The sequence below is a fragment of the Strix aluco genome, chromosome 8, assembly GCF_031877795.1.
Source record: "Strix aluco isolate bStrAlu1 chromosome 8, bStrAlu1.hap1, whole genome shotgun sequence".
Lineage (NCBI taxonomy): Eukaryota > Metazoa > Chordata > Aves > Strigiformes > Strigidae > Strix > Strix aluco.
In genome coordinates this window covers 7,231,607-7,258,350 of record NC_133938.1, presented here as the reverse complement: position 1 = coordinate 7,258,350, position 26,744 = coordinate 7,231,607, and the positions used below count along the sequence as shown (strand labels likewise).

General features: G+C 35.7%; 1 protein-coding gene across 7 annotated transcripts in view; it reads right to left on the bottom strand.

Moving 5' to 3' along the window:
* TUT4 (terminal uridylyl transferase 4) overlaps window positions 1-26,744 on the bottom strand; it is a 51,394-nt gene that overhangs the window by 10,694 nt on the left and 13,956 nt on the right. For all 7 annotated transcript variants that reach the window (XM_074832026.1, XM_074832023.1, XM_074832028.1 and 4 more), the window contains 22 exons: window positions 24,722-24,838; window positions 22,385-22,562; window positions 19,301-19,389; window positions 18,052-18,103; window positions 17,045-17,114; window positions 15,941-16,067; window positions 14,791-14,910; window positions 14,187-14,405; window positions 13,871-14,045; window positions 11,160-11,902; window positions 10,499-10,649; window positions 9,834-9,920; window positions 8,285-8,388; window positions 7,854-7,911; window positions 7,656-7,759; window positions 6,910-6,999; window positions 4,964-5,077; window positions 3,778-3,855; window positions 3,202-3,379; window positions 2,792-2,839; window positions 2,612-2,694; window positions 521-636 (listed from right to left, as the gene is read on the bottom strand). In XM_074832026.1, the coding sequence (XP_074688127.1) occupies window positions 521-636; window positions 2,612-2,694; window positions 2,792-2,839; window positions 3,202-3,379; window positions 3,778-3,855; window positions 4,964-5,077; window positions 6,910-6,999; window positions 7,656-7,759; window positions 7,854-7,911; window positions 8,285-8,388; window positions 9,834-9,920; window positions 10,499-10,649; window positions 11,160-11,902; window positions 13,871-14,045; window positions 14,187-14,405; window positions 14,791-14,910; window positions 15,941-16,067; window positions 17,045-17,114; window positions 18,052-18,103; window positions 19,301-19,389; window positions 22,385-22,562; window positions 24,722-24,838 (3,101 nt within the window). The remainder of the gene's footprint in view (window positions 1-520; window positions 637-2,611; window positions 2,695-2,791; window positions 2,840-3,201; window positions 3,380-3,777; window positions 3,856-4,963; window positions 5,078-6,909; window positions 7,000-7,655; window positions 7,760-7,853; window positions 7,912-8,284; window positions 8,389-9,833; window positions 9,921-10,498; window positions 10,650-11,159; window positions 11,903-13,870; window positions 14,046-14,186; window positions 14,406-14,790; window positions 14,911-15,940; window positions 16,068-17,044; window positions 17,115-18,051; window positions 18,104-19,300; window positions 19,390-22,384; window positions 22,563-24,721; window positions 24,839-26,744) is intronic.

Below are 26,744 nucleotides of genomic sequence, written 5' to 3'. Positions count from 1 at the left end.
ATGATGTTACAGAAATGCACCTTAATTATGTACATTTTAACTACTCCTAGATTTTAATAAATGAACTTTTACCTGCACTGCAGAGGTAAGTTATCAGATCATTAGAACAATTCAAATTGAACACTGTCTTCCAAACATGATCACTACAGGAAATCCCTTTAAATACATTACAGATTGTGCAGTCAGGTAATATGGTCTCCAGCTGAATGTTTACACTATAAAAAGATAATTTAGTGATCTAAAGTTTAAGGTAAGCTGTAACTACGGATAGATCATGAAGCGAAAGTATTAACATATTACAGACTGTTGATTTTACTCTGTATGTGCTCTAAGATTTAAAGACATGACCAGAAACAGTCTTAAGAAAACCAAAAATAGGATGGGAAATTGAGGATCAGATATGAAGCTTTGATTTTCTCTGCAATTCAGCATATTCTTCACTTCCATTAAAATTTCAAATATCCAAATCTCTCCTGATTTAATGTCAAAGATTTTACATTAGGCTTTGTATATTACTTACCTCCTCCTCTTTGGACAGTCTTTCATGTAGTGACCAATTTTTCCACAGACACGACAGCATCTGTCATTGGGTGCCAATTCTCCATCTGTCAGCACTTTTGAGTCAAAAAAGTATTCCTATCAAACACATCAGACAGATACAATATATAAACCATTCACCTACAAGACTGAGAAATGAAAGCAAAATGGACACCTTTCATCTCCTATTGTTCCCTAAATTTTACTACTTCTTAGATTATACCTAGTCCTTTTTTTCCCCTAGGTAATGGCAGCTTTTTCAGAGATGTGTGGCAGTTTGGGCTAAAAAGGGGTATTTAGTCTTCAGGACAGAAGCTGAATTTGCAGAACAGCTTATCTGGGCTCCAGCCTGCTGCCTACCTTCCACTTCCCAAAGGCTCTTCAGAGTGCAATTTTTTTGGTATCTGAGTCACTGCTGTACACTTTCTGAAGCAGCCTATGTTCCTTCCCAAATGACACAAATATATCCCTCTAGACAGAAAAATGGCTCAGGTGAGAAACAAATGGAGCATCTGCACACTGACCTCTATCATTCCCCTCCCCTGGAATTTACTAAGGACAGCTGCAGTTCTGATGTGTCAGTGCAGAGGGCACAGTTTACAGCCTCTGAGCAACACAAAGTGAAAGTACTATCTTGCCTGAAAGACTGAAACAGAGGTACAAATAGAAATGTCCTAACCCCAGCTCAGGAACAAACACCTGTAGACAGGTAATTTACTGGACCTTTTGCTACAGCTTCCTCTCTGTACCACTAAGCTGCAATACAGGGCACTGGTTTATGAAGGAGATCAAGAACTCCTTGTGTGTTGGGCACTTTGCAGACATAAAGGGCTATGTGATACTACTGGCATTACTTCCTTCACATAAGACAACAGCTCATTTGCACGCTAAGGCTGCTTTATGTCTTGCCTTTTACCCTTATGTAAAATGTTCCGTGAAGATCCAGATGAGGCAGAACACCACAAACGACCATATATACAAACACACAGTATATGCTTCCCAGAAGCACTACAGCCTTGTATTGAACAGGTATGCAAACAATTAAAAAACCCAAACTAATTAGCAATAATATTTATTACATACTCTCACATATTTGTCAGTTACAGATAACTAATCGACACTGTAATTCATGAGTATTTGTATCACAGTAGTACTCAAAAGTCCCAATAAGAACAGGTCCTTATTAGGCACAGCACAAAACAGAACACAGTCACTGCATCAAAGAACATTTAATACAAACTCAGGAAAAAAACACAGATAAAGTAAGCAAATGGAAAAGAGAAGATAGGGAAGGATGAGGGGAAATAAAAGCTTTCAAAAGATTTTCAAAATCCCTCAGAAACAAACCCTGTTGAAAGCCACTGGGAGAACAGTCCTCTAAACTTAGAGTAGGTGTTAAAAATGCATTTCTAAGCACATGTTAAAAATATTAATTCCAGATGATTTATGTGCTCATATTAAAAAAACAGTTCTCTATTACACATTGATGACTGGATCATGTAGCACAGGAGTATTTTCTCTAATATGATGTTTCATGAACACATTCATGAAACATTCAGTAGTGACGCTGACTCACTACACAAATTCTGAAGGTCAATTGATTAAAAAAAAAAAAAAAGTTGATCATCATTCTTTTCCTTCCTTAAGCAGCAATCCTTACTTTCCCCACCAATGAGAAAAATAAGTAGAATGTAACATCTTGTGAGCCTGTTTTCTTTAGCTACATGAATAGCTAGTAATGTTCCTAAAGCTGTTCCTGGGTTTTATAGCCGATTTTGCAGTCTTCCGCAATACTTAATGTCACACAACGAAAAGTTTTATGAAAAAAACACAAAAACCACCAAGCTTACTTTCCCCAAACCTGCCAAAAATACGCATCACCCATCCAACTACTCCTGTGAATTCCATATTGCAAGAGCCTAATACTAAGCTGTATCTTTTATGTAGATGATGTATAATTACATATATTGTGCACACTAAATTGATAAATACATACAAGAGATTTGCTTTGGATGCATCAATTCAGTGGACAAAGAAAATTAAAAGACACACAAAAAAACCTATGAAAACTTACAGCTTCTCTTCCAACAGTTGGGTAGAATGGAGTACCAAATAATTTTCTCCCATTGATAAATGCCTTCATTATGAAATTGGTCACTATTGAAGGAAGACAAAGTAATTAGAAAACAACAGAAAAGGCACAACACTTTAGAAATGAGTGAATATTAACCATTAGTAGACATTAATAGCTTACTTTTCCTAGAGACTCCAGCACCGAGATTATGATTCAAGTCAAAAGGATCTGTGTAAAGAGGGGAGAAAACCAAATCAGAGTTGGAAAAAATATACTGCAACAAACATCTTTTATTTTAACACAGAGAATTCCATTTTAAATGCACTCACAGATGTGATAGGTGATAGCAAAGCAATGCTGTTTTAAAAATATGTGAGTAACTATAATAAAGTAAGAGCAATTTGCTGACATATAATAAAAGTTTAGAGTCTAATCTCATTTTGTAAACTGTAGGACTTGCAAACAATGCTTTTTTAAAGCACTGATGATAGTTTCCTCACAAAGATCCTGCGCAACAAGGAGAACAGATCCTCAAGCAACAGCATTCATCACTCCCTCATTAATGGAACAAAAATTCAGCAGATAAGTACCTTCAATGGCAATACATTTAGATGTCCACTGTTTCTCAAATGTAGTTAACAGCTTCTTCTGCCGGATGCTGATCACATATTCCTTGAAGTCAAATTCTTCAGTGTAGAATCGCAGCAGCCCTAGCCAGAGTTCTCCAAGTGATTCAGTGTTCTTTCCAAGCGAAGGCAGACGCTTCTTCTGCATACAATTGAAGATACAATTTATTCAGCTACAGTTACTGAAGTACTTCTTCTCCTGAAGTACCTCTCTAATTATGAGTTTGTCTACCATGAACAGTTTCACCTGGTTAAAGTAAGATTAAATCACTACAGCTAACAACACCTCAATCCTGGACTGTTTATTAAGAGTAAAAAGTATTTTTCCTGATTTATGTTATTTCCAAATGATTTAAAATAAAAATAAACCAAGAGAGAGTATACACTCATTTCAGCAAAAGAGGACTCATTTGGGAAGTTATAATAATATGGATATGGAAATTTAACTACTCTTTTATATATTACACTGTCAGAAATTTATTACTTTCCCATAAAAACAAGCTTTAAGTTTTAGTGACTCTTCTGGAATTAGAATGTTACCAATTCTTCCATGTCATCAAAGAAAAAGGCATTCCATCCATCCACCATTCTTTGTGGAATCTGTTTTCCATCAAATATCTGTTGGAACAGAGAGGGACAGAGTTACCACTCTAATTTAAAGTCATCATAAGTCATCATCATTGCAGTTTTGCTGGTAAGAAATGAAATAATACAAAAATATAAATCTTTTAACAATTACTTCCTATATAGACAGAATTTCCCATTGGTAAAAAGTTCAAAAGTCTTTTTGCAGTATTGCTATAACTCTCTCAAATTATTTGGACTTTTATTTTCACTTGTTCTTTGCAACTAAGAAAACATGACTAAATTACCTCATCGAGATTCCAACATCCCTCTTGCCCACAAAATCTCTAAGGAGACTTTATGAGATTCCTATTACATTCTGACTTTAGCAAAGCCAAGGGGAAATTCCACTGTTATTTAAATGCACTCTCAGGGTAGCAATAAAATAACAACCCTCAACCACTACTAAAGTATCAGCAAGAAAGTCTGAGTCTCGATTGCAGTGCTTAAGCCAATTTTCCTCTTGCACGCAGACAACAAGAAAGTCAGAAAGGGATAATTTTCAGAAGTGCTTGGGAGTTCCAGTGTGTATCCAGGAAGAGGTAGATAGCTGACTAATTATATTCTCCCCACCCATGCAATGGAGGTACAGAACATTATTTTCTTAATAAAGTTTCCTGGCACATGTAAAACAGTATCGGTGAAGTTGTACCGAAGCATTAATTATCTTTTTTTTCCCCCTCATCAAATCATAAAATAAACTTTTTCTCTTACAGATAAGGTGTTGAACAATAAATATTGCTTCTGACAGTAACTGATGGAAGAGCTGGACTCACATCTCAAGAGCATCTGGCACAGTCTCATAATTACAATTCCCTTCTCTCCATACCACCTGCCAATTTTTTTTTCTAGCCTGTTCAGCATATAAATATCATCATAAGACCAAAATCCCAAAGTAAATTTAGGTCCAACAGATTCCCAATTTTGTTGTAATTTTCTTGGTAAGTTTTACCCACTAAAACCAAGCAGGAGTTAGGAACCTACTAATGCAGAAGGGTCCTATATTTAACTCATCCCCCTGATCCTAAAAGCCCAGACTTCTCATATTTGACTTGAAGAAACAGTGCATCTATTTTCATAGTCTCTTTTTCTGAAAACCTACCTCCTGAAGAACTGGAATAACTGGTGGATTTCTCTGCTGTAGAAAGTATAAAACCATAAGAATATAGGCATACGAAGACAGACTACCACGGGATGCATCACCAATATCGCAGCGCTGAAAAAATACATTTTAAACAAAATACAGGATTTACATTTTATTATTCAAGACTAATAACTATGTCAGACAGCAAACAGAAACACCACCAGTAACAGAAAAAGACATTAATCTCATAACTAAAAACTGTTTTATGAAGCCTGAAAAATAAATGTCCTTAGAGTCAAGTGCCATCTGGCAAACCCAAAGCATAATTTGAGTAAGATAAAACCAGAAAAGCTTATCATAGTCAAAATATTTTTTAGTTTATAATGTGCAGAATTGAAAAAAAAAAATCAAAACCCCCAAAACAGATACCCCAACAATCCTCCACATCTTAAGTCCAGCTTTCAATACCGTAAAATTTAATTTTCCTAAACTCACATTACTAGAGCTGTTTCTATGATTCCTTGCTTTGGTTTCACCCCCCTTTTTTAGAAAAAAAAAATTAATTAATAGGCAAAGTGTTTTCATGTTGTACTAGCAACTTAGGCAATACCTGGCATTTTCCTAGCATACATACACATACCTAACTAAACCGTGGTCCAGCCTGCACAACACAGCATAAAAAAAAAAACATCAGTGAATTACCTTACTATGCGTGAAAATCTTTATTACAGTATAACCTTTCTACAGCACCTGCTTCTAGGCTACCCTTTGCTTCAAGCATGTGTCGTAACAAACAACGTATTTTTAACCTCCTAGGTCTGGAAAAAACAGGGATTCACAAATGACTTTCACATTAGCAGCAGCAGTGACAGCTGTTCCTGGTTTTTCTGCCAATGCAAACAGAGGAGGAAGCATTTTGCTTAAACACAGAGTATCTGTATAGCTATGAAGTCACCTCCATACATATACATTCAAGAGTGTATATCCCACAACTTGGAAACTTGGTCTTTACAGTAAGATTTTTAGAATGTATACAATAGTATGCTATACTACAAAAAAAAAATAAATCTAAGATTCATTATTATTAACACAAGATATTTTTAATCTGGACACAGAAGAGACATGGCAATATTCTGCACTACTGTGACCACACCAAAAAAAATCATTACTAGTCTTGGCGACAGTATAATGAACATGCACATTCCATTCTGGAAAAAAGTTATTTTATTCATCTTGATGCATTTTATTACATTAACATCTGGTAACATGATACACTCTCTGTAACACACATTTTATTTGCTCTTGTTTCACTAAGCTTTATTTGGATGTGTTTGGGGAGTGTATTTAATAGTGCAGCTTGAATAAAAAGAAACACCATGTTTCAATTATCAAAGGCTGTACAGTATAACGCTTCGTTAGAATATCATGAGAAAAAAAGATGCAGGAAATTTAGTATTTGGTATTTCCAAACTCTTAAAGTCAAGTGTATGTCCACACCAAATAGATGCATGGCATTCATTCATCAACCCATACCTACTCCTGGCTTTTATAGTAAGTAAAATAAGGCAAGTAGGCCAGAAGAAAGCTGCAATAATCTCTGGGCTGGTCCTAGATTTGGAAACTTGGGAAGCCCATGCACCGTCACATGCCTCTACATATTACAGATACCATTTTTCCGGTTTTGTTTGTTTGGGGTTTTTTTTGCACTGTAGCTCGTTTGAAATTGAAAAAAGTGGAAATTTTCCTTTCATCAGCTTCCTCTTAGACAGAAATCTTTCAACCAGGACTGAAGAACTTGATTCCAACACACACAATCAGATGGAGCACAGTCAGCTTAACAAAGTATACCTCATATTATTAGCATTCTACTGTCTCCTTTCCAGTTGGTATTAGCAAAAGGTGAACTCAGTGGCTGCATCAGAAAATACTACATTATACAAATAAGGACCTTCTTTTTATATTACCTTTGCAAAAACTTTCATTGTATAGCCCAGATATTGCACTCTAGGATCAATAGCTGCATATGTAGCCAGCATTCTTGTGTTATGCTGTGCCTGGGGTGGGGAGGGAAGAAAAAAAAAAATAAGCAGGTGTTTCAATATAACTTATGGTTAACTACAGTATAGTCTGCAGTTCGAGCACAAGTGATGCATAATACAATTGGAGAGCAAAAAACTACAACAATATTCTGTAAAATTCATGCAACATTTGCTGCATAAACATAATTGAAAGGTGCAATCAGGACAGTATTAATGCAGTAACAACAAGAACCTTGGAAAACACCAGCAAAGAAGTCCGTAAGATGATCTACGCTGGAACAAATTCCACAAATTGAATCTTCTTCAGAAGTGAATGCAAGCTCATTACATAAGAAATCGTGCAATTTCATTGTGCTAGATGCAAGCTGGGATGAGAAGTACTACTCATGACGGCAGAAAGGCCATGGTGAATGTGGCACTAACATCTTTACAGAAGCACTCACAAAAATGCTTTGTGCCATGACACTGCTCTGCCATCAGGTTATACTGCTACTCCGGTTGGGCTGAGGGTGTGGGCCACTGAATTTAAATAATGTAGGGAAAAAAACCCAAACGCACAAAAGCATTTTAATTCTGGTTTCAAAATTATTCCCTCAAATGATTATTTGAATGAGTTACAATGAACTAAAATGCTTTCTTTGAACACAAAATGAAACACAAACAGTGCTTACCAGTGTATTGTATAAACTGATATCTCCTTCTAAGCCACTTCGTCTGTGTTCAAATTTTACTATAGGCACTTTGGCTGTTGTTATAGGCAAGATGTTTCTCAAACCTGGGGAAGCAACACTTTAGTACATAAAACATTTCCATTAACTACATATATAGTGAATGTAAATACAAAACAAATAATACTTTAAAACACCTACCTGGATGCTTCTTAAGAACCTTTGCCAAACCTTCTATTATTTCTTTACAGTTTAATTTCTAGGAAAAACAAATATCACAGCTTCAGATGTTAAAACATGGACCCTATCCCAACAAGGGCATTTACTCTCAAACATATATTTCATAGAGGAAAAGTCTATATACAAAAAGAAGTAAGTAATAAGCCAGCACATTAATTTATGAAAACTGGTGATGCATATTCTCTATGTGGACATCTACAGTACACTAAATGTGTGTCTATAGGGCACTAAAAGGAAAATTTGCTCTATCTTGCTTCAGTTGTCCAGAGTGCAACAAACCAATCTGCTACTAGCAAAATCCTACTTTTTCTGTGTACAGAAATCTTAATCAAATTAAAAAACCTTAAAGAACTATTTAAAGTAGTAAATTTTATCAATTTCAAAACTCTTACCTCTGCATTTTCATGGCCTTCCAACGTCATGCAGATATCTAGATCACTGTCCCGAAATCCAAATCCATTCTTTGAAGAGCCAAACAAGCAAAGTCTGGCTTTGTCTGATCAAAAGAGTAGACACCACCCCCCCCAAAGAAAAATATTATTTTACAGTTAAATGGTAAGTGCTTACTATGGAATATTGCTTAACTGAGATGTGTAGGTGCCCATAAAAAATTAGCTTTAAGAGAGAGCTTAAAATGTCATTTCTAAGACTTCACATTTGATACAGGAGGAAGCACAATACTTTCAAAATTATTTTCAGAAAGTAAGGCAGGATAAAGCCCATGTAATTTTTATCAGTGAGGTATGTTATAGAGTTACTTATAACAAATGCATCTCTAAATGTGGTACAATGTTTTGTGGTATTTGACTGCACTTTCCTGTTTTAAATAAATCAAAAAAACTGTGCAAACCCAGTCACTAGTACAGCTTTAGCCCCCAGGTAAGACTGAGCTACTCTTAAGTCAGTCCAATCATGAGGTTCCACTCATACTTTATCTAGGTTGTATATTTTTCCTCTGACTAAATAAATTTGGTCAATCAGTAAGTTTCTGTAACCATAACATACTATTCAAGAAAATCCAAGCAGTAAGATTAATATCCTTTATGGAACATTCTTTCCCAATTGTTTTGTTTACATTTTTCATTGAAACACAATATTATAATGCATTTTCATTCTTGTAAAGGAAAGCAAAATTATGTAACTGAGAGGAAACAATTTCTTCCTAATTGAAAAGAATACGTTTATCTGTTCAACTGAAATCAATGGTAGGAAAATACATTTAACACCTATTCACAGCTTTTTCCTAATCTTTAACTGAATCAGAAACCTTAAGTCTTTCAGGGTTCTGTAACAGGTCTCAATCCTCAGCTGCTGCCAGTAAGTGGAGGGCAGAGCTGGTGGACAGAAGTGCAATTCACAGTTCCTTGATCACAGGGCAGTGACAGCAGAACGGATGGCCTTCTGTGTAAAGCAACAGACTGCAATGCAGGAGACCTGGGTTTGGGACCTGGCTCTAGCACTGTTTTACACCACCTCCAAAAATAAATCACTTTGTATCTCTGTGCCTTGACTTCCATCGTTGTCATAAGATACTATTGCCTATTTTATAAAAGGGATGTGAAGATAACAAACCCATTAAGATTTCCAAGATACTTAAATGCTGGTGACTAGGCAACAAAAGTACTTGGCCCACGACCCAGGTAACACTAAACCCAACTAGCCAGGGCCCATTCAAACTTCTTTTATTGTCCTCACTGCAATAGTCCTGTATCTACATTGTTACTCTTGCAGCTCTTCCTCCACTCCTGGGACATTTCCATGCAACAGCATCAAGGGATGGTCACTTTAGAAGCCTGCAAGATAGCTTTACATACAGAGCGAAAAGAGGTGCCACTGCTTTAAACAAGAAAATTAGTAATAATGAGACAAATTACATCTTCATGCTGTGGACGACATGAATGAAGAAAGCATTATCAAGAATCACTACCTACTGTTACATACCATTATACTCTTTTCGAATAAATCTTTCCAAGCTTGCTAGAATTTGTTCTCTGTTTTGTTGCTCAGATAAAGGAGGGGATAATTCATCTAAGTAAAAACAAGTTAAAACACAGTCAGATGCGACATTCAGCTACCTCAAAAATCTTTTTCAGCTAATTAGAAGTACTAGATACCTTTTTTTGTTACATTTACTTTCCCTGAATATGAGTTAAAATGTTTTTCTTTTTATGGTATCACTGGAGTTGTTACAATTTTATTTCAGACATCTCATTCGTCTGCAATTATTCAAACGCAGAGCAGCTTGGTGGGCACCTGGCATCCAGCCAAAGTTAACCCACCAGAGGACCCAAAAGGGGCTTTTTCCAAAAGAATTTGACAAACACAAAAACTACTTTTGTCCAGAGCCTAATTTCTGGGAACACTAATAACTTTTTACAAACCCAGAGAAAAATCCTGTATAGTAATAGTTTCTCAAATCTGTGGTAAGAATTTGATTATCACAACCATATATTATATGAAAATAAAAATATTGGTCAATTTGTAGCCTAGGGTACCTGGAAGAGCTTCTTCCCACTGAATTCACTGGAGTAAGTAATTTAACCCTAAAGTTTTTATTTTTTCTAGATTACAGTTTGCAGTGGAGTGCAAACACTTTTCCAACTTACCAAAACATCTTTTACACACTATATCAAGTATTTCCCGAAATCTGTCTGTCATTGGTGGTAGTGGTTTTAGATCAATTTTCTTGAAATCCTCTGGGCAGTCATTTTTGGAATGTCCATCCCGTTTGCAGATGCTGCATACTATAGTAGGTGGCTTTGGGGGAAGGGGAAAAAAGTGTACAAATATGATTTTACTTCTAAGATAGTTCAACAGACCTAATATTTCCATGTAAGTCAAGCAACCAAGAACATTTAACATCTGAACAGCAACAGAGTCTCTACAAAGAGCAGAAGAACACCTCTCAACAGGCTGCATTTAGTTCTCACAGTGCATAAGAGCACCTAGAAATTCTACAAGAAAGGAGGAGAGGAAGAAAAAAATCCCACAAAACAACCAGAAAACAAAACACCGGGGTTTGGGGGTTTTTTGTGGGAATCAGAAAGCTTTGAGCAAAATGGGGTCAACAGATCCATCTAGTCCAAATGGCATACACATTTAGTGTTTTCCAGTCCTGAATAACAGGTACTCTAAAAAGGCTACAGCTACCATACATAACAGACTGAAACAATCCCTGGGAGATCCTTGTCATTCATCCACCCTTAGTTTTAGTGATTTAAAAGTAATAGCTCACTGATCCATGACCAGCTTCAATACACAGCTTACCTTTCCTGAAGTCAAAATAAACTTATCAAACACATAATGCATTTCTTCTGCAGAGAGTCTGCCTTCATCTTTGAGATCATGAGCTTCCACCATTGCTTTGCAGTTGGGCGAGGTAGCTGGTGTGCCAGTGCACTTATTCTTCTGAGAAGACTCTGTTACCAAACTCTGTCTACTTTCAGCATCAGAAAATTCATTACTAGAATTTGTGTCATAGGGCTGATGTTCACTGCAGTTACAACGGTGGCTTAGCTCACCTTCAGTTATACAAGCTGCAATGTCTAAATCATCCCTATCCTTAAGTGATTTTTGCTTTAATTCACAGCATTCATTAGAAATAAGGGATAAAGCTTCTTCTTTGTCTTCATCATAACTAGAGTCCAATGTTGAAAGTAGCAAAGGGTCTACGTTCTTGGAAGTACATCTTTTGGCTACAGCTTCTACCACTTCGTTACATTCAAGTTCATTCTCTGGTATGTTACATCCACTTCCTATATTTTGTTTATCTACAACTTTTTCCCCTTGTGGAAGGCAACAGTTGGCTACAGGCTCTTCAGATCTTGTGGATTTCTTATTATTCATTTTCCCTTTTTCTTTTTTCTTGGTATCTGGCTTGGATTTAATCCCATCTTTACTTTGGGGACACGCAAAATATTTATATGCTGTCCTAAATCGCTCCAGGATGTACTCAAATACCATCTGGCTATTTAGACTTCGTGCAACATTCCTCTTTAGTGCAAAAGGATCTAGGAAGAAAAATAACAATTTCGTTAGTAATCTTTAATTTCTACATTTCATCAAAGCAGCTGAAATACCTAAGTTATGATTCGGCAGTTAAAAAGAGATTCTTACAATATAATCTGCAATTGTATTTGGATATACTCAGAGAACATAGGGCCCACAAGGTTTTTTGGACTTCTTCCACACAAAACACAACACACGTGTGGCCATGAATGGCTGGCTATCATAAACCATTCTAAATGGTGTTATTTAAAAAGAAAACCACTGCTATATTGTACCATTATATTATGGTCAATTTCTAAACTAGAAATGAAAATAAAACATACAAAGGCAAGATAAATGTAGGCCTGCCTGAACTTTTTTCCTTCACTGAAGAAGGATTTGCATTTCCCTTAAGAAATTAATTTCTCTAAGAGTAACATTAAGGTTATAAGGATTATATGAACCAATCTCACCAGGTTTCATTCTTAGTCCTTCCTAGCGATTTCTAGATCAAACATGTTTTCCAAGTAAAAAGAGCACTTGCATAGTTGCTATAAGTTTGCCTGGGAAGATAGTATCAAACTGAGATTCTGTTACTTCATAATTTCAGTTACAAACTTAATATTTAAAAAAAACAAAAGCAAAAATTAAAAACAAAACCCCATAAACTAAACAAAAACAACACAAAAAGACCAGCAATAGGAGGTACCAGAACGCAATCTGTTTTTTGAAATGACTTCCTGCTTCTTTCTCAATAATGTGTCCTTTCATCTTACAGGTTTTAGCTTCCCACATGCTGAATAAACACTACTTTAGTTTTAAAACTCTCTAGCTAAAAGTGATTGAAGAAAAGATTGGGAGAGGAAATTACAGCCATAGGAGTGATCTCAAGATCCACTACTCAACATGTGCCTCAACAACTCATTTGCTTGTTTTTCTCCTTTTCACTTTTCCTTCTTGCTCTTCTTGTACCTTATTGACTTATCCTTCAATATACCTTTAGCAACTCATTCTCTGTCTTTATGATTCTTTGACCTATTTCTTGCTGTCCTCTCCATCACCTCATGTGTTACAGAAAAGCTACTTCATCAACATCTCTAGAAACTGTTCAAAATTCATTATTTATGCTTTTATAAAAATATCACCTTAAATGGTTTCTTAACCTTCCTCAAATACCCAGTTTCTTTATTCTTAAGGCCAATTCAGAATGCCCATGCACTGCATGGTGACTTTCCCTGTTAAGTATTGTTTACACACTTTTCTGAGTTGAGGAACAGAAATAAAGGATGTCTTCCAGTTATAAAGAACTAATAGATAAAAAAATTTTCTTTCTTTCTCTCCTCAACATATAAAACTCAGGGTATACATTATCATCAAAATTCATATGGTCTCACTCCCTGAAAAAGGCACTTCCTTCAGCAGGATATTCAGGCCCTGAAAGTATGGAAATACTACCAACAGGGAAAGGGACAAGGGAGGGTGCTGGGGGGAGGGAGGGCGTTGTGTATGTGTGTGTGTTACTTGGATGGTTTTGCTCCAGTTCATTCTGATCAGAGCTAACCTCTCTGCTCACTCTGCATTAGAGTCAGAGGAAACAAACTGATAGCTGGTAACACTCAAAATACATTGTGTTTTTTGGAAATCCAGCTAGAGGTGCTAAAAATTCATAGTATCAGGATTATTAAAAAGGAATAAATAATGCCTTATAGAAAGAATGAAACAGATAGAGGTAAGAACAGAATGGTGAGAACAGTGAGACAAATTTACACTTTGTATTTCAAGAACCAGAATTGCAAAAAGCAGTACTGAACAGAAAATGTCTTTAAACTGATTAAATAGCTGCCAAAATATACAAAAAAAAAATATTACTGTCTCCTCCAATTATTGATTTAATTTATTGTCCAGACTTCTTGTGACAGACCTATAAGTATTAGGTAACTAAAGATGATAATGCAGGATGACTACAGACCTAGAAAATGGTATTATCCTACCTTCAATGGCTATTCGCCTTTTAGGCCAGTTTTTATTCTCTCTGGTTAAGAGTTCTTGTACCCGTATGCTGATGACATATTCCTCCAAAGCAAATTCCAGTGTGTAAAACTTCAACAGTTCTAACCACAGTTGCCCCAATGAAACTTGGTGAGGGGTTTTGAATGCTAAAAGAGACTGAAACACATGGACAAGAATGCTCAACTGCAGTAAGAATTTAAAATTCCCTTTTTTTCCCTGGTTCTATCCAATATTAAAGATAAAAATTAGTGGTAAGAGATAGAATATGGCTTTTAAGGAAATAAAGGCATAACTTACACTGCCATGTTTCTCCTTTGCATTACTTTGGCTGTCCACTTCCGAGCTTGTTACCTTCTTGCCACCACCTTTCTGTTGTTCAACTTTAGTTTTACTTTCCGCTCCAACTGAGTTTTTCGCTGCACCATTTGTTGGCGGTTTGTACTCCCACCGTACAAACTCCTCTTCTACACCTTTCAGCTGGTGGTCATCTGGCCTCTTTGAATCAAAGCCTTCAATCTAACAACAATTAAAGTACCTCTGAAACAACACTGTATATAATACATACAACCAAAAGTTTTCACCAAAGGTAACACTGACAATTGTGATATTTATCACCCTCAAGAGTAACTGATGTTAGAGAAATAAATTCAGAGAATTAAAGAAGAAAATATTTGCCTTTTCTTCAAAATACAGCATAACACAATTGCACAGGCTATAGCACCTGCCCTTTTTTAGAAGTCATCAGAATCATCAGGCATCAACTGTGTGAGGATTAAGTACCAATGTGTTTTATTTACAGATTTCTTAGGCAATCAAATTCTACACATTTTATGACCTTGCAGAACACGGAAATAATGTCAACAATCTAACAATAAGGTTACTATATTACCAAATCACTTACCCAATTGCCCAAATAGGATGGTAAAATACGTGGTTTTCTTTGTTGAAGAAAAAATATCACCATTAAGGCAAAAGAATATGAGGGAATCCCACCTTCAGCCTGACAGTCAATGTGACACAGCTGTAAGAGAATAAATAATTACTTTTCTGATGTAACATCAGCATTTTAATTTAAAATCTATTATAAAAGGACAAATACTACAGAAATGTGAGATACACACTACAGCGAAACAGAAAATCCCTTATCTCAGAAGCTGCAGTCGCCACGTCATGCCACATACAGACAAAATGCAAATTATAGTAATTTGTACAGTGCCTTAAATTATACTATTTTATCACATGTTATTCTCTTCAGTTTCATCACATTTTGTGATTGTGGGACACATTTATGTTCCTATTTAGAATTTCAGTCAAGTATCAGGTATTTGTTATTGTGTGACCTCTCATGTATGGAGATGAGGATTCCATGCATCTGGCTGTAATCTGATACTGATCTCTTCCACAGGAACTCAAGAGAGATGTAATAAACGTATTAAGACTTTGAACAGTTCTTTGTAGTTTCTACTGCTGTTACTTATACGTTACAAAACAGGAATTTTTGTAAAAACACCTTGCTAAATCAAGCAACAATAATAATACCATGCAACTGATTTTTCAATAAAGCCAAGACATTGTAAGTCAAGCATGGCCTGCCTGCAATTTCAGGAATGAATTACAAGACAGTTTAAATGCTGGCTGTGAACATTATAATTTTGTTCCTGTGATCACCATAGACATCTGTAAAAAGTACAGCAAGGTATGAAGACAGACCCTTTTTTGAGCAAGTTAACTTCTTTCAATGTGACCTCAACAGCAGAAAGTTTGCAAGACCTGACTGCTCTATTGAGCCGGTTTTCAAGGATCAATTAACTAGTTTTAAGGAACTAGTATTATACCTTGCTAACAGAATAGTGGAGCCTTCATATATATTTACAGTTTCACAACAAACTCTTCAAAAATCTTCAGTCTCATTCTGGCCTGTTAAGGGTGAACTAGAGGCATGAAGTTCTCTTCTACAAACATATTCATGGTATATTATACATTACATTGTATGCAGTACTTAAAAAGAGGAAATAAACACATTTAATTATCCTCAATATTTATAAACTTACTCTAGCCCAGTAGCGGAAAGCCAAAACCAATGGAATAAGGACAGGCTCCAGTTTACCAAGTGCAGCCAGCAGGTCAGTTGTAAGGCAAGCCACATCATTTCTAGCACTTACTTTACATGTCAAACCACTGTAATTACAAATGTAAAACAGATAAAAAGAGTTATCACCTTGTGTATACAGATGATGCTTGGGGCAGGGGGGAGGTGGGGCATCACATCCACCATAATTAAAACATGCATCAGTGTTTCCCTATGCAAGAACCTGAACTTTTTAAAAACAAAAGCTACAGAATATAATCACATTTTCTTTACTATTAACTCTTCAGTTGGATCTAGAATTTACAGAAGTCCATTACAGCTAAAAATAAAAAACAGCATTAAGAATTTGCTCTAAGTTCTGCCATTACTTAATTATGCAATCTTACACAACTCAAATTCCATGTATATCTTCCACATACCAACTAACTAACTAACTAAAAACTCCAGGCCTGCTGCATCATAAGAGTTGGTAAGTCCACAAAACAACTTCTCTAAAAACTTTTGTTTTGCTTCTCATAATAATTATTTCTATTCTCTTTGTACTTACAAGGTATTTCCATAATCTACAAACACAGGATAAGATATGCCCACCCTCGCTGCATTTACTTCCCCAGAGTTTCAATCACATACCTCTAGCCAGTCAAAGCAACATGGCCATCACATGGCAATCATGTTTCATTTTGGAGGTTGCTACATCTTAGGAATTTATGGAAACTGTCAGATGATGTGTCCTTGCTGGCAATGTGTATCTTATAAAATGTTTTCTAAAGCCCTGGATTAAACTGCTGGCAGAAATTTTAAGTATCAACTGAAAACCATTCCACTTATCCCCTATTTAACTGAAAGTAGAACTGGTATTTTCAGGTTCCTACAACTAATGAGCACAAAACCAAAGCTAAGCTTTCTTTCTAGATAGTATTTTCATGTATGAGCAATTCCCCTTTAACATGAATGTTAGCTAAATGTTACAGTAATACTTCTTGTCAGGAGTGCAGGCAAACAGCTGCTATGAACAAGCATAGTAGAAATTGGTATCTCATTAAAAATCCTTTTCAACGACATGTACCTTTTAACATCTTTGCAAAAGACAACTGGAACTTTGGCATGAAAATCTGACTCCACATCTGAGTAGACAGCTAAGCAAGGAGAAAAAAAACATTATGCATTAAAGTCTTTTACAGTTTTCCCAGTTGTGTCTGTATTAAATTTATACCACACTTTTACAGACGAACTCAAATTAAGTCCTGTGTAGCTGACCAGTAAGCAATATTTTCTAATTACTTCAGATGCTCACCACCAGTACAAGAGAAAGAGAAAGAGAAAGAGAAAGAGAAAGAGAAAGAGAAAGAGAAAGAGAAAGAGAAAGAGAAAGAGAAAGAGAAAGAGAAAGAGAAAGAGAAAGAGAAAGAGAAAGAGAAAGAGAAAGAGAAAGAGAAAGAGAAAGAGAAAGAGAAAGAGAAAAAGAGAAAAAAGAACCTTGTCAGGAAACTGGGCTGCCATCTCTTCTAGAACCTTTTTGTCTTTACAACATCTGAAAGATACCAGGTTGAATCTCTGACAAATCATCAGGGTAGTTTGAGAACCACTTACGGAGCTGACCTGTCAAAACTTCCTGAAGGATCAGAAGTGCAATGCTACTTGTACCATTTGGTTCAAGATATGTGGATTACAGGGTTAGATGACTTCCTGACAGAACAAGGAGGCTACAAGTTTTAGAAGTCCTGTAATAGTTCTCACTGATGTTCATATGCAAGTGGAAAGCGGCTTTTGGGTTTACTGCTTAGAATTTCTCCTACAAAGTTAATTACTTTTTGACCTGGTATCTAACACTATTACCATAAATTCTGGCAATCTGAACTGGACTACCTGGGCTGCCATTCTCCTGCTGCAGGTTTTCATCTCTCACTTACACAAGAACTGGTATTCATAAAAATCACATTCATAAAAACAGCTCTGATACTTTGGTTGAAAACTAATTCATTTTTGTAAGTTTACAGACAAATGAAGCATAAAAATAACTGAACAGCAGTTGGAATGTTAATTAAATAGAAATGAGATGCAACCAAAACTCACCACTGTTCTTCAAGATATCAAGCACCTGTATTAGAACATCTGGTTGACTCATCTAAAACAAAATTAGGGCAGGTTACATTATTCAGCCCAACCTATTTTATTTTACACTTTGTATAAAACTACTTAGGTTGCACAACTAGTAACACTATGTTCTTTCAGAAAAGTGTAATCATGTGTCAGTATTAATGAAACAGTTAACTGTATCTGTCTGCACCATGAAAACAAGTACTAGTAAATATATTAGCCAGCCTTTTTTTAGCCTACATTTTTAGTTAATACTTCTGTTCTAGTTACATATTAAGAGACTCCATAAAGTTAGAACAAAATACTTGCCACACATATTCAACAATTTCAATGTCAACATATGCCACCAGAAATGCACAACAGTAAAGAATTTCATGTCAGTACTTTCTCAAGGGTTTTTAAAGGTTATTTCTAAACGTGTTTTATTTCTCCCCAGAAATCAATTTAAGTGATGTTTCAAAGATAAGTCATGAACAGTTTAAAGAAAAGCTAAAAATTAGCACCACCTTTGAGCCTTTGTGGAAAAATGACATGGTACACTCCACGTGCAATTGTTTGAATAAGGGCTCTGTTTTGCTTCCTAACTGCAGTATAATTTCAAAATGCTATGTGTAAGTACGTATCCAAAACAGGTATCTTGAATTCCACTGTTAACACATACAGACAAAAAGCGTGTAAGTTCAGTGGATGTGCCCCTTAACAAGCTGCTAATATCACATTCTAAATATGAACCAACAACTTCAATGTTTAAAGGCATTTATACTGCTCTGCAGGAATTCTGTACCACAGTAAACTGTAAACTGGGATGTGACATCTGCTTGCAAGTGACTAAAACATAAAAGGAAAATTGTCACTTTTAGCCCCACCTTTGAAAGGAGGGGGAGGAAACGAACCACTGCAAGATTTTACTGTCTGAATCATGACCACATAAAAGCACACTTATCCAGAGCCAACTATTTTCATATTGCTCTAATGCTTACTCAAAAAATTTTAAAAAGGCTAGCATAAGATTGTCCAAAAATACAGAATTAAAGTTATCTAATAAGCAATGAAAACTTTATCCACTTGATTCATAGCACACCTGACACCAAATCAAGATTATATGCTTTGTGCTATTCTAACACCATATGCCCCAACAGAAGAGGAAGGCAATGGAGTAGAAATAAATGTTGATGGCCTTGATTTAAAAAACAGTTTTAGATAATACAAGATAATACCTACACACCTTAGGGGGGAATTTGATGTCAATGTTAACATCGCTGGTCTTAAAAGCGAATCTAGTTAAACAGGAGCCATACATCCTCAGTGAACAGTCTGGAAGAGAGAGAAACATAATTATCTAACAGCTAGTAAATAAATTACTCTTTAATGGATAACACATACCTTGCTTTAGATACTGTACCTCCCAAGTGGTGCTCCCAGATTAAAAAATAACTGAACCACTTTCTCACCTCTGTGAAAGCTAGTCATTTCCATAACACAGCAACACAGGAAAATGGGTAATTCAGTGTAATTACCAAATGTCCAAAATTTTTCAGCTGTTTTAAAGTACTTTGTAATGCAGCTTTAGTTTTATTTGTTCTTAATATAAAATTAAATACAAAATAGTAATAACTGTCACCTTCTCAGAGCACGATTTTGTTTAACAGCTTTTGTTAATTACAGCTTGATCTCACTGCAGCAGTTAGCCAATTACAAAATTCTTCGTTGCTTCATACACTTTTGTCACAAAATTTTTATATGTGCTTTATTACATTAGCAAGTTCCTATGCACAATGCACAATGCATTTCAAAACATGCATATAAATTCATTATAATTCAAGACACAAAGTACAGTATCCATTAGTAAGTGGTTTTATAGTTAATACAGTTCCTTTCCTGCAAAGATGTACAACAGATCTAAACAAATTAGAAAGTAACTATTTGGTAATAATATAATGAAAAATGTCATTCCACTCCATAAACAATAATTTATCTCACCTCATGATATAATTTTTGTAGATTAAAACTTTCCTGTAATATATATGGCTCTGACATATTTATGTCTCCTGAAAATTCAGACTATTCTCAATCCCTTCCAAATCCAACACCCTGGCTCAAGCAGGATCACCTAGAGCACGTTGCCCAGAACTGCGTCCAGTTGAGTTTTGGAAATCTCCAAGGATGGAGAGTCCACAACTTCTTTAGGCAACCTGTGCCAGTGGTCAACCAGCCTCACAGTGAAGAGGGTTTTTTCTTCTATTTTTAATTAGTACCTTTATTTGTGTTCTGACCAAACTGTCTCAAACAGAACCACAACAAAATAATTCTTAAAAGATAAAATAAATCTTACACATACACAGCTTCAAACAAACCTTTATTTTTCACTACTTAGAAACTATCCCTCTCAAAAGAAATTTCTGCATGGTTAATAATAATAATAAACATTGTAATTACTTCCAATGGCTTTTCATAGCAGTAAGAATTTTTGCATAGTTCTAATGCAAGCTCAAGAGAAAATCATGCCCGAACATCCCATCTTTCCTACACTGCGCATCAATTAATTTTTTCCTAATTTACAACTTAGGAAACACATTCACTAAAACACAGTAGGCTTTGAAAAGGGGAATAACAATTTGTCATTTACTACTACAGACTCCGCCTCCACTACTACTACACCTCCACATCAGCTCATCAGTCCAAACAAGTCAGCCAACCGAGTAACACTAACACAGTCATTTTATTTATTTTTATTTAGTATTTATGTAAAAGTAATAATTTCCTTTGCTTTGTCTTATGCTAATATACTATCAGTGGAAAACTCAATAGCGTGTCAGAACAGAAGTTTGCACTAGGAGCCACATATGGCCGTATTATAGAGCAAACAGATTAGCAAACCTGCACCCTAAAAAGCCCTGTTCTATTTAGTATCTTATGTTTAAGCATATATTTATTATAACTCCTAGAACTAAAGCTGATCACCCTGCAACAAACAAACAAAAATTTTTCTTACTACTGTATTTTTATAGAGCAAAGGGAAGGTATTTCTAAAATAAAGTATAGAATATCAATCCAGTTTCAATATAGATGAAATAAAAAATTCAAAGACTTATTTTTTGTCAATGAGATTAATACTTTCTTGTGTTCAGATTCACTGAAAAACAAACCACTGTTAACATAATGTCAACATTACTGTAGTTCCAAAAATCAGCTCTCAAATTCCCAAACTATAGGAGATGATTGGAGATCATCTAGATGCAAAGAAGCAAATGTCAAAGACTATTTTATTGTTATATTATTTGTATTATTTTGTTTTCCAACAGTTGCATAAATTGGATTTGAATGTTTAACATGTCCTATTGAAATAACATACTGTACTTCTGAAGGGGGAGAAGGAGGAAGACTACCATTCAGCTTTTACCAGATAATTTTTACAAGCTTTATCAATGCACTGAACTTTACCGACCCACTGAAGCAAAAAAATGGGACTAAGCATTTAACCTACTCAGACTTTATTTTCTCTAAATTATTCTTATTTTTAATCAACATAAAGCACTAAAGAAAAATGCAGATGAGGTATGATATTTGTATGTGGTCAAGTAAATGTTAAGCAAATGTTGACCCATTTAAGACAATTCCAGAGACTTTGGGAAGCTATAGTTGATCTCAAAGAACACCTCTTCTCATTTTAGGATCCATTAACCATAAATACACATGAGAAGAAATCCCTGTTAAACAATAACCCTTGTTGATTTCAATGACTTGTTTTAATGAACAGTTACTGATTAGTACCTGTAGATATTTCAGATCACAATTAAGTACTGAAAATGTCTCATATGCTTACCAAAATCACTCATAGCTGACGTCTAATTTTTTTTTTTTCCTAAAACTGTGCTTTAAAAACAAATTGTCTTACGCAACTTTTATCTGCTCCGAAAGATGTTATAAGATGTTATACCACTTAGGAAAGTGGTAGGAAAAAAGTACATTTCAAACTCCTCATTTTTCCCTCCTGCTATATTTATATTAGTTTAATTAAGTGCACTTAGGAAAACAAAAATCCTCTACTTAATAGACACAGATATTCAATAATGCTAAGTAAGGTACAGGTGGAAAGGTTCATAGGACTAGAGCCTGAGAGAGAGCCTCAGTGGCTGAGGTTTTAAACACAACCAGGAAGGAAGTATTTCATGCCCTGGAAATTTCCAATCTTCATCAGAAGTCATCACTGTAAAGAGGACCAATAGCTTCAATAAACTCATACCAGAAAGAAGCAAAAATAATCACAACCATATTTTCACCTAAAGAAAATGGAGAATACTATGAATACCTGGTAAAGGCTGCTGAATAATTTTCTCCATCTCGTTTACAATTTCTTGACGAATTCTGAAGTCATCATCTGATATGCCTTGTTCATTTGCTGCCTCAATGAGTGTAAAACTCAGAGCAGCCAACTGTGCAGAAGAGGGGGGTGGGAGGGCACGCAGCTCATTTTCTTCTTGTTTTTCCTGAATAATTGTTGGATGATAAAAGTAAAAACTGATATTTTAAGAGAAAAAGGTTATCTCATACTATTGCACGATATCGGAATGTACTGTTTGCTGTCTGAGTTCTATTTACATGGTGTCCTGACCAAACACTTTCAAAGGCAGGAACTCTCCCTGGCCTAACTGGCAAATATAATATAGTGTGGCTCACAGAAATGACAGTAGATGCTCAGTGTTTAAAAGAGAACATGTTGTTTCACAGCTGGCAACTGGGGAGGAAATCTGCTGTGTTACATTCCTAAACCACATTTTCTGACAGTTCTGAAACAGAATTCATCCAAGGAAATGAAGAGCTGTTATTGTTCCTACATAATAAAAGTAACTGAGCTGAGAAAGTTTTTCTAGAGTCACACAGATTTTTTCAGACTGGACTGTACCTGAAGGAAAGATATCCGAGGCAGAAAAAGTATTCGTAGCTCCAAGAAATTTTGGTGAGTCCCACTGCTGCCTGAACTGGTGCCAGAAAGTGCTATTTTTAGTGCATCGAATTATAATCAATTTAATCCAACAGCAAGAAATATGTCAGATGCATCATTTGGGATTAAGTACAACAATCACTCGTTTCACAAATTCATCGACTAAATTAAATATGAATGACACCAGAAATAAATAATAACCAGAAAAAATGATGCACTAAGAAAACACCGTCCAGTATTAAAGTGTTTGGTTAGTTCTAGGCTGCATCTCCCAACTCTTCTGTTCTTATTTGAACAAATTTAGCATAAGAAAGAATATGCACATTTTTAAAGGGCTGTGGGTTTTTTAATGTCACTTCTTTAGGGTTCTTCTTGAGTGGGGAAGCCGTGGCTGCTGCTAAGCTTATTTGGCAGTCATGTATCTCATAGTTAGAGCTGTAAATAGGTGTATTTTATGAAGTAACATTTAAACAGTTACATACCACTTACCACTGTAATGTGGCACACAACATAAAGCTATCTGAAGACAAGTGTTAAAAACTGAAACTGCTGCCTGTCCTCTAGCATTTCCATTCAGTGGTAAAGAAACCTCATGCCTCAACTCTTATCTCCATGCCCAGAAGAAAAGCATGATATGAAGTGTTTCCCTATCAAACGTGGGACTGGTTTGTTGCTGTTTTATTTTTTTTTCCCATGATGCAATTCAGCAGACAGCAAGAGAATCAGAATCCTTTACAAATAACTGAACATAATACAAAAATATTACTTTCTGAAATGTAAGGGATTTACGGCATTCAGAGTTTTCCAGGTGATGGCTTGCATATATGACAGAAGTAGACCATTAATTACAAACAGAAGTATGGTAAGAAATACATGGAAACAGCAGTAATTGACTGGATTTTGGCAAATAGTTGTAGGAAGAGTAATTTTAACCATCTGAATCACAAAACCCTACATACTGGGAAATTTGTAACTCTTCATCGGCATTTACAAAACTGGGTTGGCAAGAAAATCTGTGCACCTTCTACTGGATTTCATGCATGTAACATTTCGTTAAAGCAAAGCAAACAGTCATGGTATCTGTTAAGGAAACTTTTTCTCTTTGAAAGCCTTTGAACTGTTTTTTATATTAAACACATAAACCCAGGGAGATGAGTGAGTCAGGAACTGAATCCCTCCCTACTTTAACTCTTTTTACATTCTAGACATACTATCCACTCCGCTCACCCATCACAGAGAGGATGTAGATAGAAACTTCACAAGTCAGGCAAAAGTGAAAAAAAAACCCCAACATCCCCAACCCCACCTCCAGTCCCTCGTGGTCTTCCTACCAACAATATTACTTTTGGAAGAAACAGAAAAACGAAATATTTTTCTCACCAAAGTTACCACCTTGCATTCTGTTACTAAAAGTCTGATGAACTGCCCACTACTCAGAGACACTAATTTAGAAGCAACGACCAAAAATGTTCTTTCCTCTCTGCCTAGACAGATCATCAAGCCCTTCCTCTCAAACAGAAAAAACCCAACAGAAATTTGTGGATCTCTGCTCAGCACACAAACTTTCACCCAAATTAAGATGACCAAAGAAAACATACCACATAAAAAAATCTTTTAAAATAGCCCACAAAAAAAACCCCAAAAAAACAGAAGGAAAAAAAAAAGAAAAAAAAAAATCAGTCAAAATTTTATTTGTTAACTTACCATTATATTTTTCTTATGACGTTTTTCTTTAATATGCTTGTGAGCTCCCTGGATATTTTCAATGTGAACTAAGCAGAGCTTGCATAGATACTGACAGTTGGTGTATTCTGGGGAGCGCTGAGGAAAAACGGCCATAGATTAAACGAAAACGTTTCTGCCAATAGCATCTGAAAAATTCAAGTCTTTGAATAATAAATTGTATTTAACAATTATGTAACACTTGTAATGTTACATTAAGTAATCTTCAAAAAACACAGTGGAAATGGATTTTTACCTGTATGACAAGTGGGGAAAGTGAGGAAAGGCAGTGAGATGACTTGAATATTACACTTCTCAGTAAATTTTAGTGAGGCAAGATTAAGACTGAAGAGTTTATGCCTCTTAATGCTGACCTAAAGGCCAGTAAGCCATTCCCTTGTCAGCTCAAGCTTTTAATAACTATGGATTTATTAAATCTCAGCATCTATCCTCCTTTCTCTGATGAGAAAATGGGAAGTATTCATCATATTATCTACCATACGTGTTATGACAGATGGTGTTGTTGTTTGGCTAGCATATTCACAGCGTCCTGTGCAAGTACTACATTTTTTGTTCTATTAAAAAGGGTGTGGCTGGCCAGCAAGGAGGAAGATCGCCAGTTTCTGACTATACTCTGGATAAGGTAGGATCCTCTGTAAAGGGGTAAGATTCTTCTATTTCGATGAATAATTTGGGATGCTCAGAATTAGAGAAACACGCAGAAGCAGCACCTTTTTGTACAGACAGGCTGTAAGAGATGGAGTACGCAAATGAAGAGCTGCCACCTGGGAGACCCCTCAGAGTCTGCAAGAAGCAGCCAAGCCTCAGAAGATGATGGGGGGGCAGGGAGAGATCACTGTTTTCCTAGGGTCCAAGAGGGGATACTGTGGAGTTTATTCAACCAGGAAACCACAGAGAACTACTAAACTAAAAGGCAGAGAGGACCACCTCTGCAAAGATGAGGGGTTGTTTGCAAATACTCCATTTTAGTCTGTCTCATCCTGCAGTTGTATTTTCTTGCTCTAATAAAACACAGCTATAGAGACTGGAAACCTTTTGATATGCTCACTGCAAAGAAAAAACGACCCCAACAAAAAGCCTTAGTTTTCCTCCAGACTTGTTAGCATTTTTCCAGTAACTGCTATCGCTTATAACTGCGAGAGAAAAAACCCCACCTAACATTTTCATCCTAATTCTAATACATCTATATTTACTAAAACCGAAAGTATACTGAAAACACCAGATGTTTAAACAGTGACATAACAATGAATGAACAGAGAACACCATTTTAAGACACTAAGGTGGACTACAGATCAGTTAAACAAATTTGATTTACTATACAGAAACCTAAATGACTGCTAAATTTGGGCAAGTTTTTCCACTTACTGAGTCTAATTTTTTGCTTTGTGGTGGGGAAAAAAAAAAAAAAAAGATCTGATACCCTCCAACTGCAGGGTAATATCACTTTAAATTAACATGGTCATTATGCTTTTATTACTATTTCTCTTCATCCTTATTTCCTATGAGACAGGTACCTAGTAAGATGAAATCAAACATCCATTTGGAAAACAATTTATAGACAGTTACACTTGGCTAGCTTGGAAGACTCAAGTATTCAATACCTGATGACTGACGTAGATCAAAAGTATTTTACCATTCTTCCAGAACTGAATTCATAACAGCAATAATAATGTTTTTAAAAATTGGGTATTTCAATACTCATCTGCAGTATTATGTCAACAGCTGTTGCCAGAAAGGTTGACTCATGCAGCGCCTTTTATTTTGCCTTTATTGTAAAGCCTTTTTTAATCATCTAGTTACGCTTAACACCAATGAAAGGGGCAAGAACTCAAAGTAGCAACACAAAAAAAACTACAGACTAGTACTTGAGTAAGATACATGCATCCAAACAAACTAGGTTTCATTAAATTTGTTCTTGGATATTCAGGGAGCTAATCCATCTCAGAGCCAGTTGTATTTTAAAGAACTCACAGAGAATGGGAAG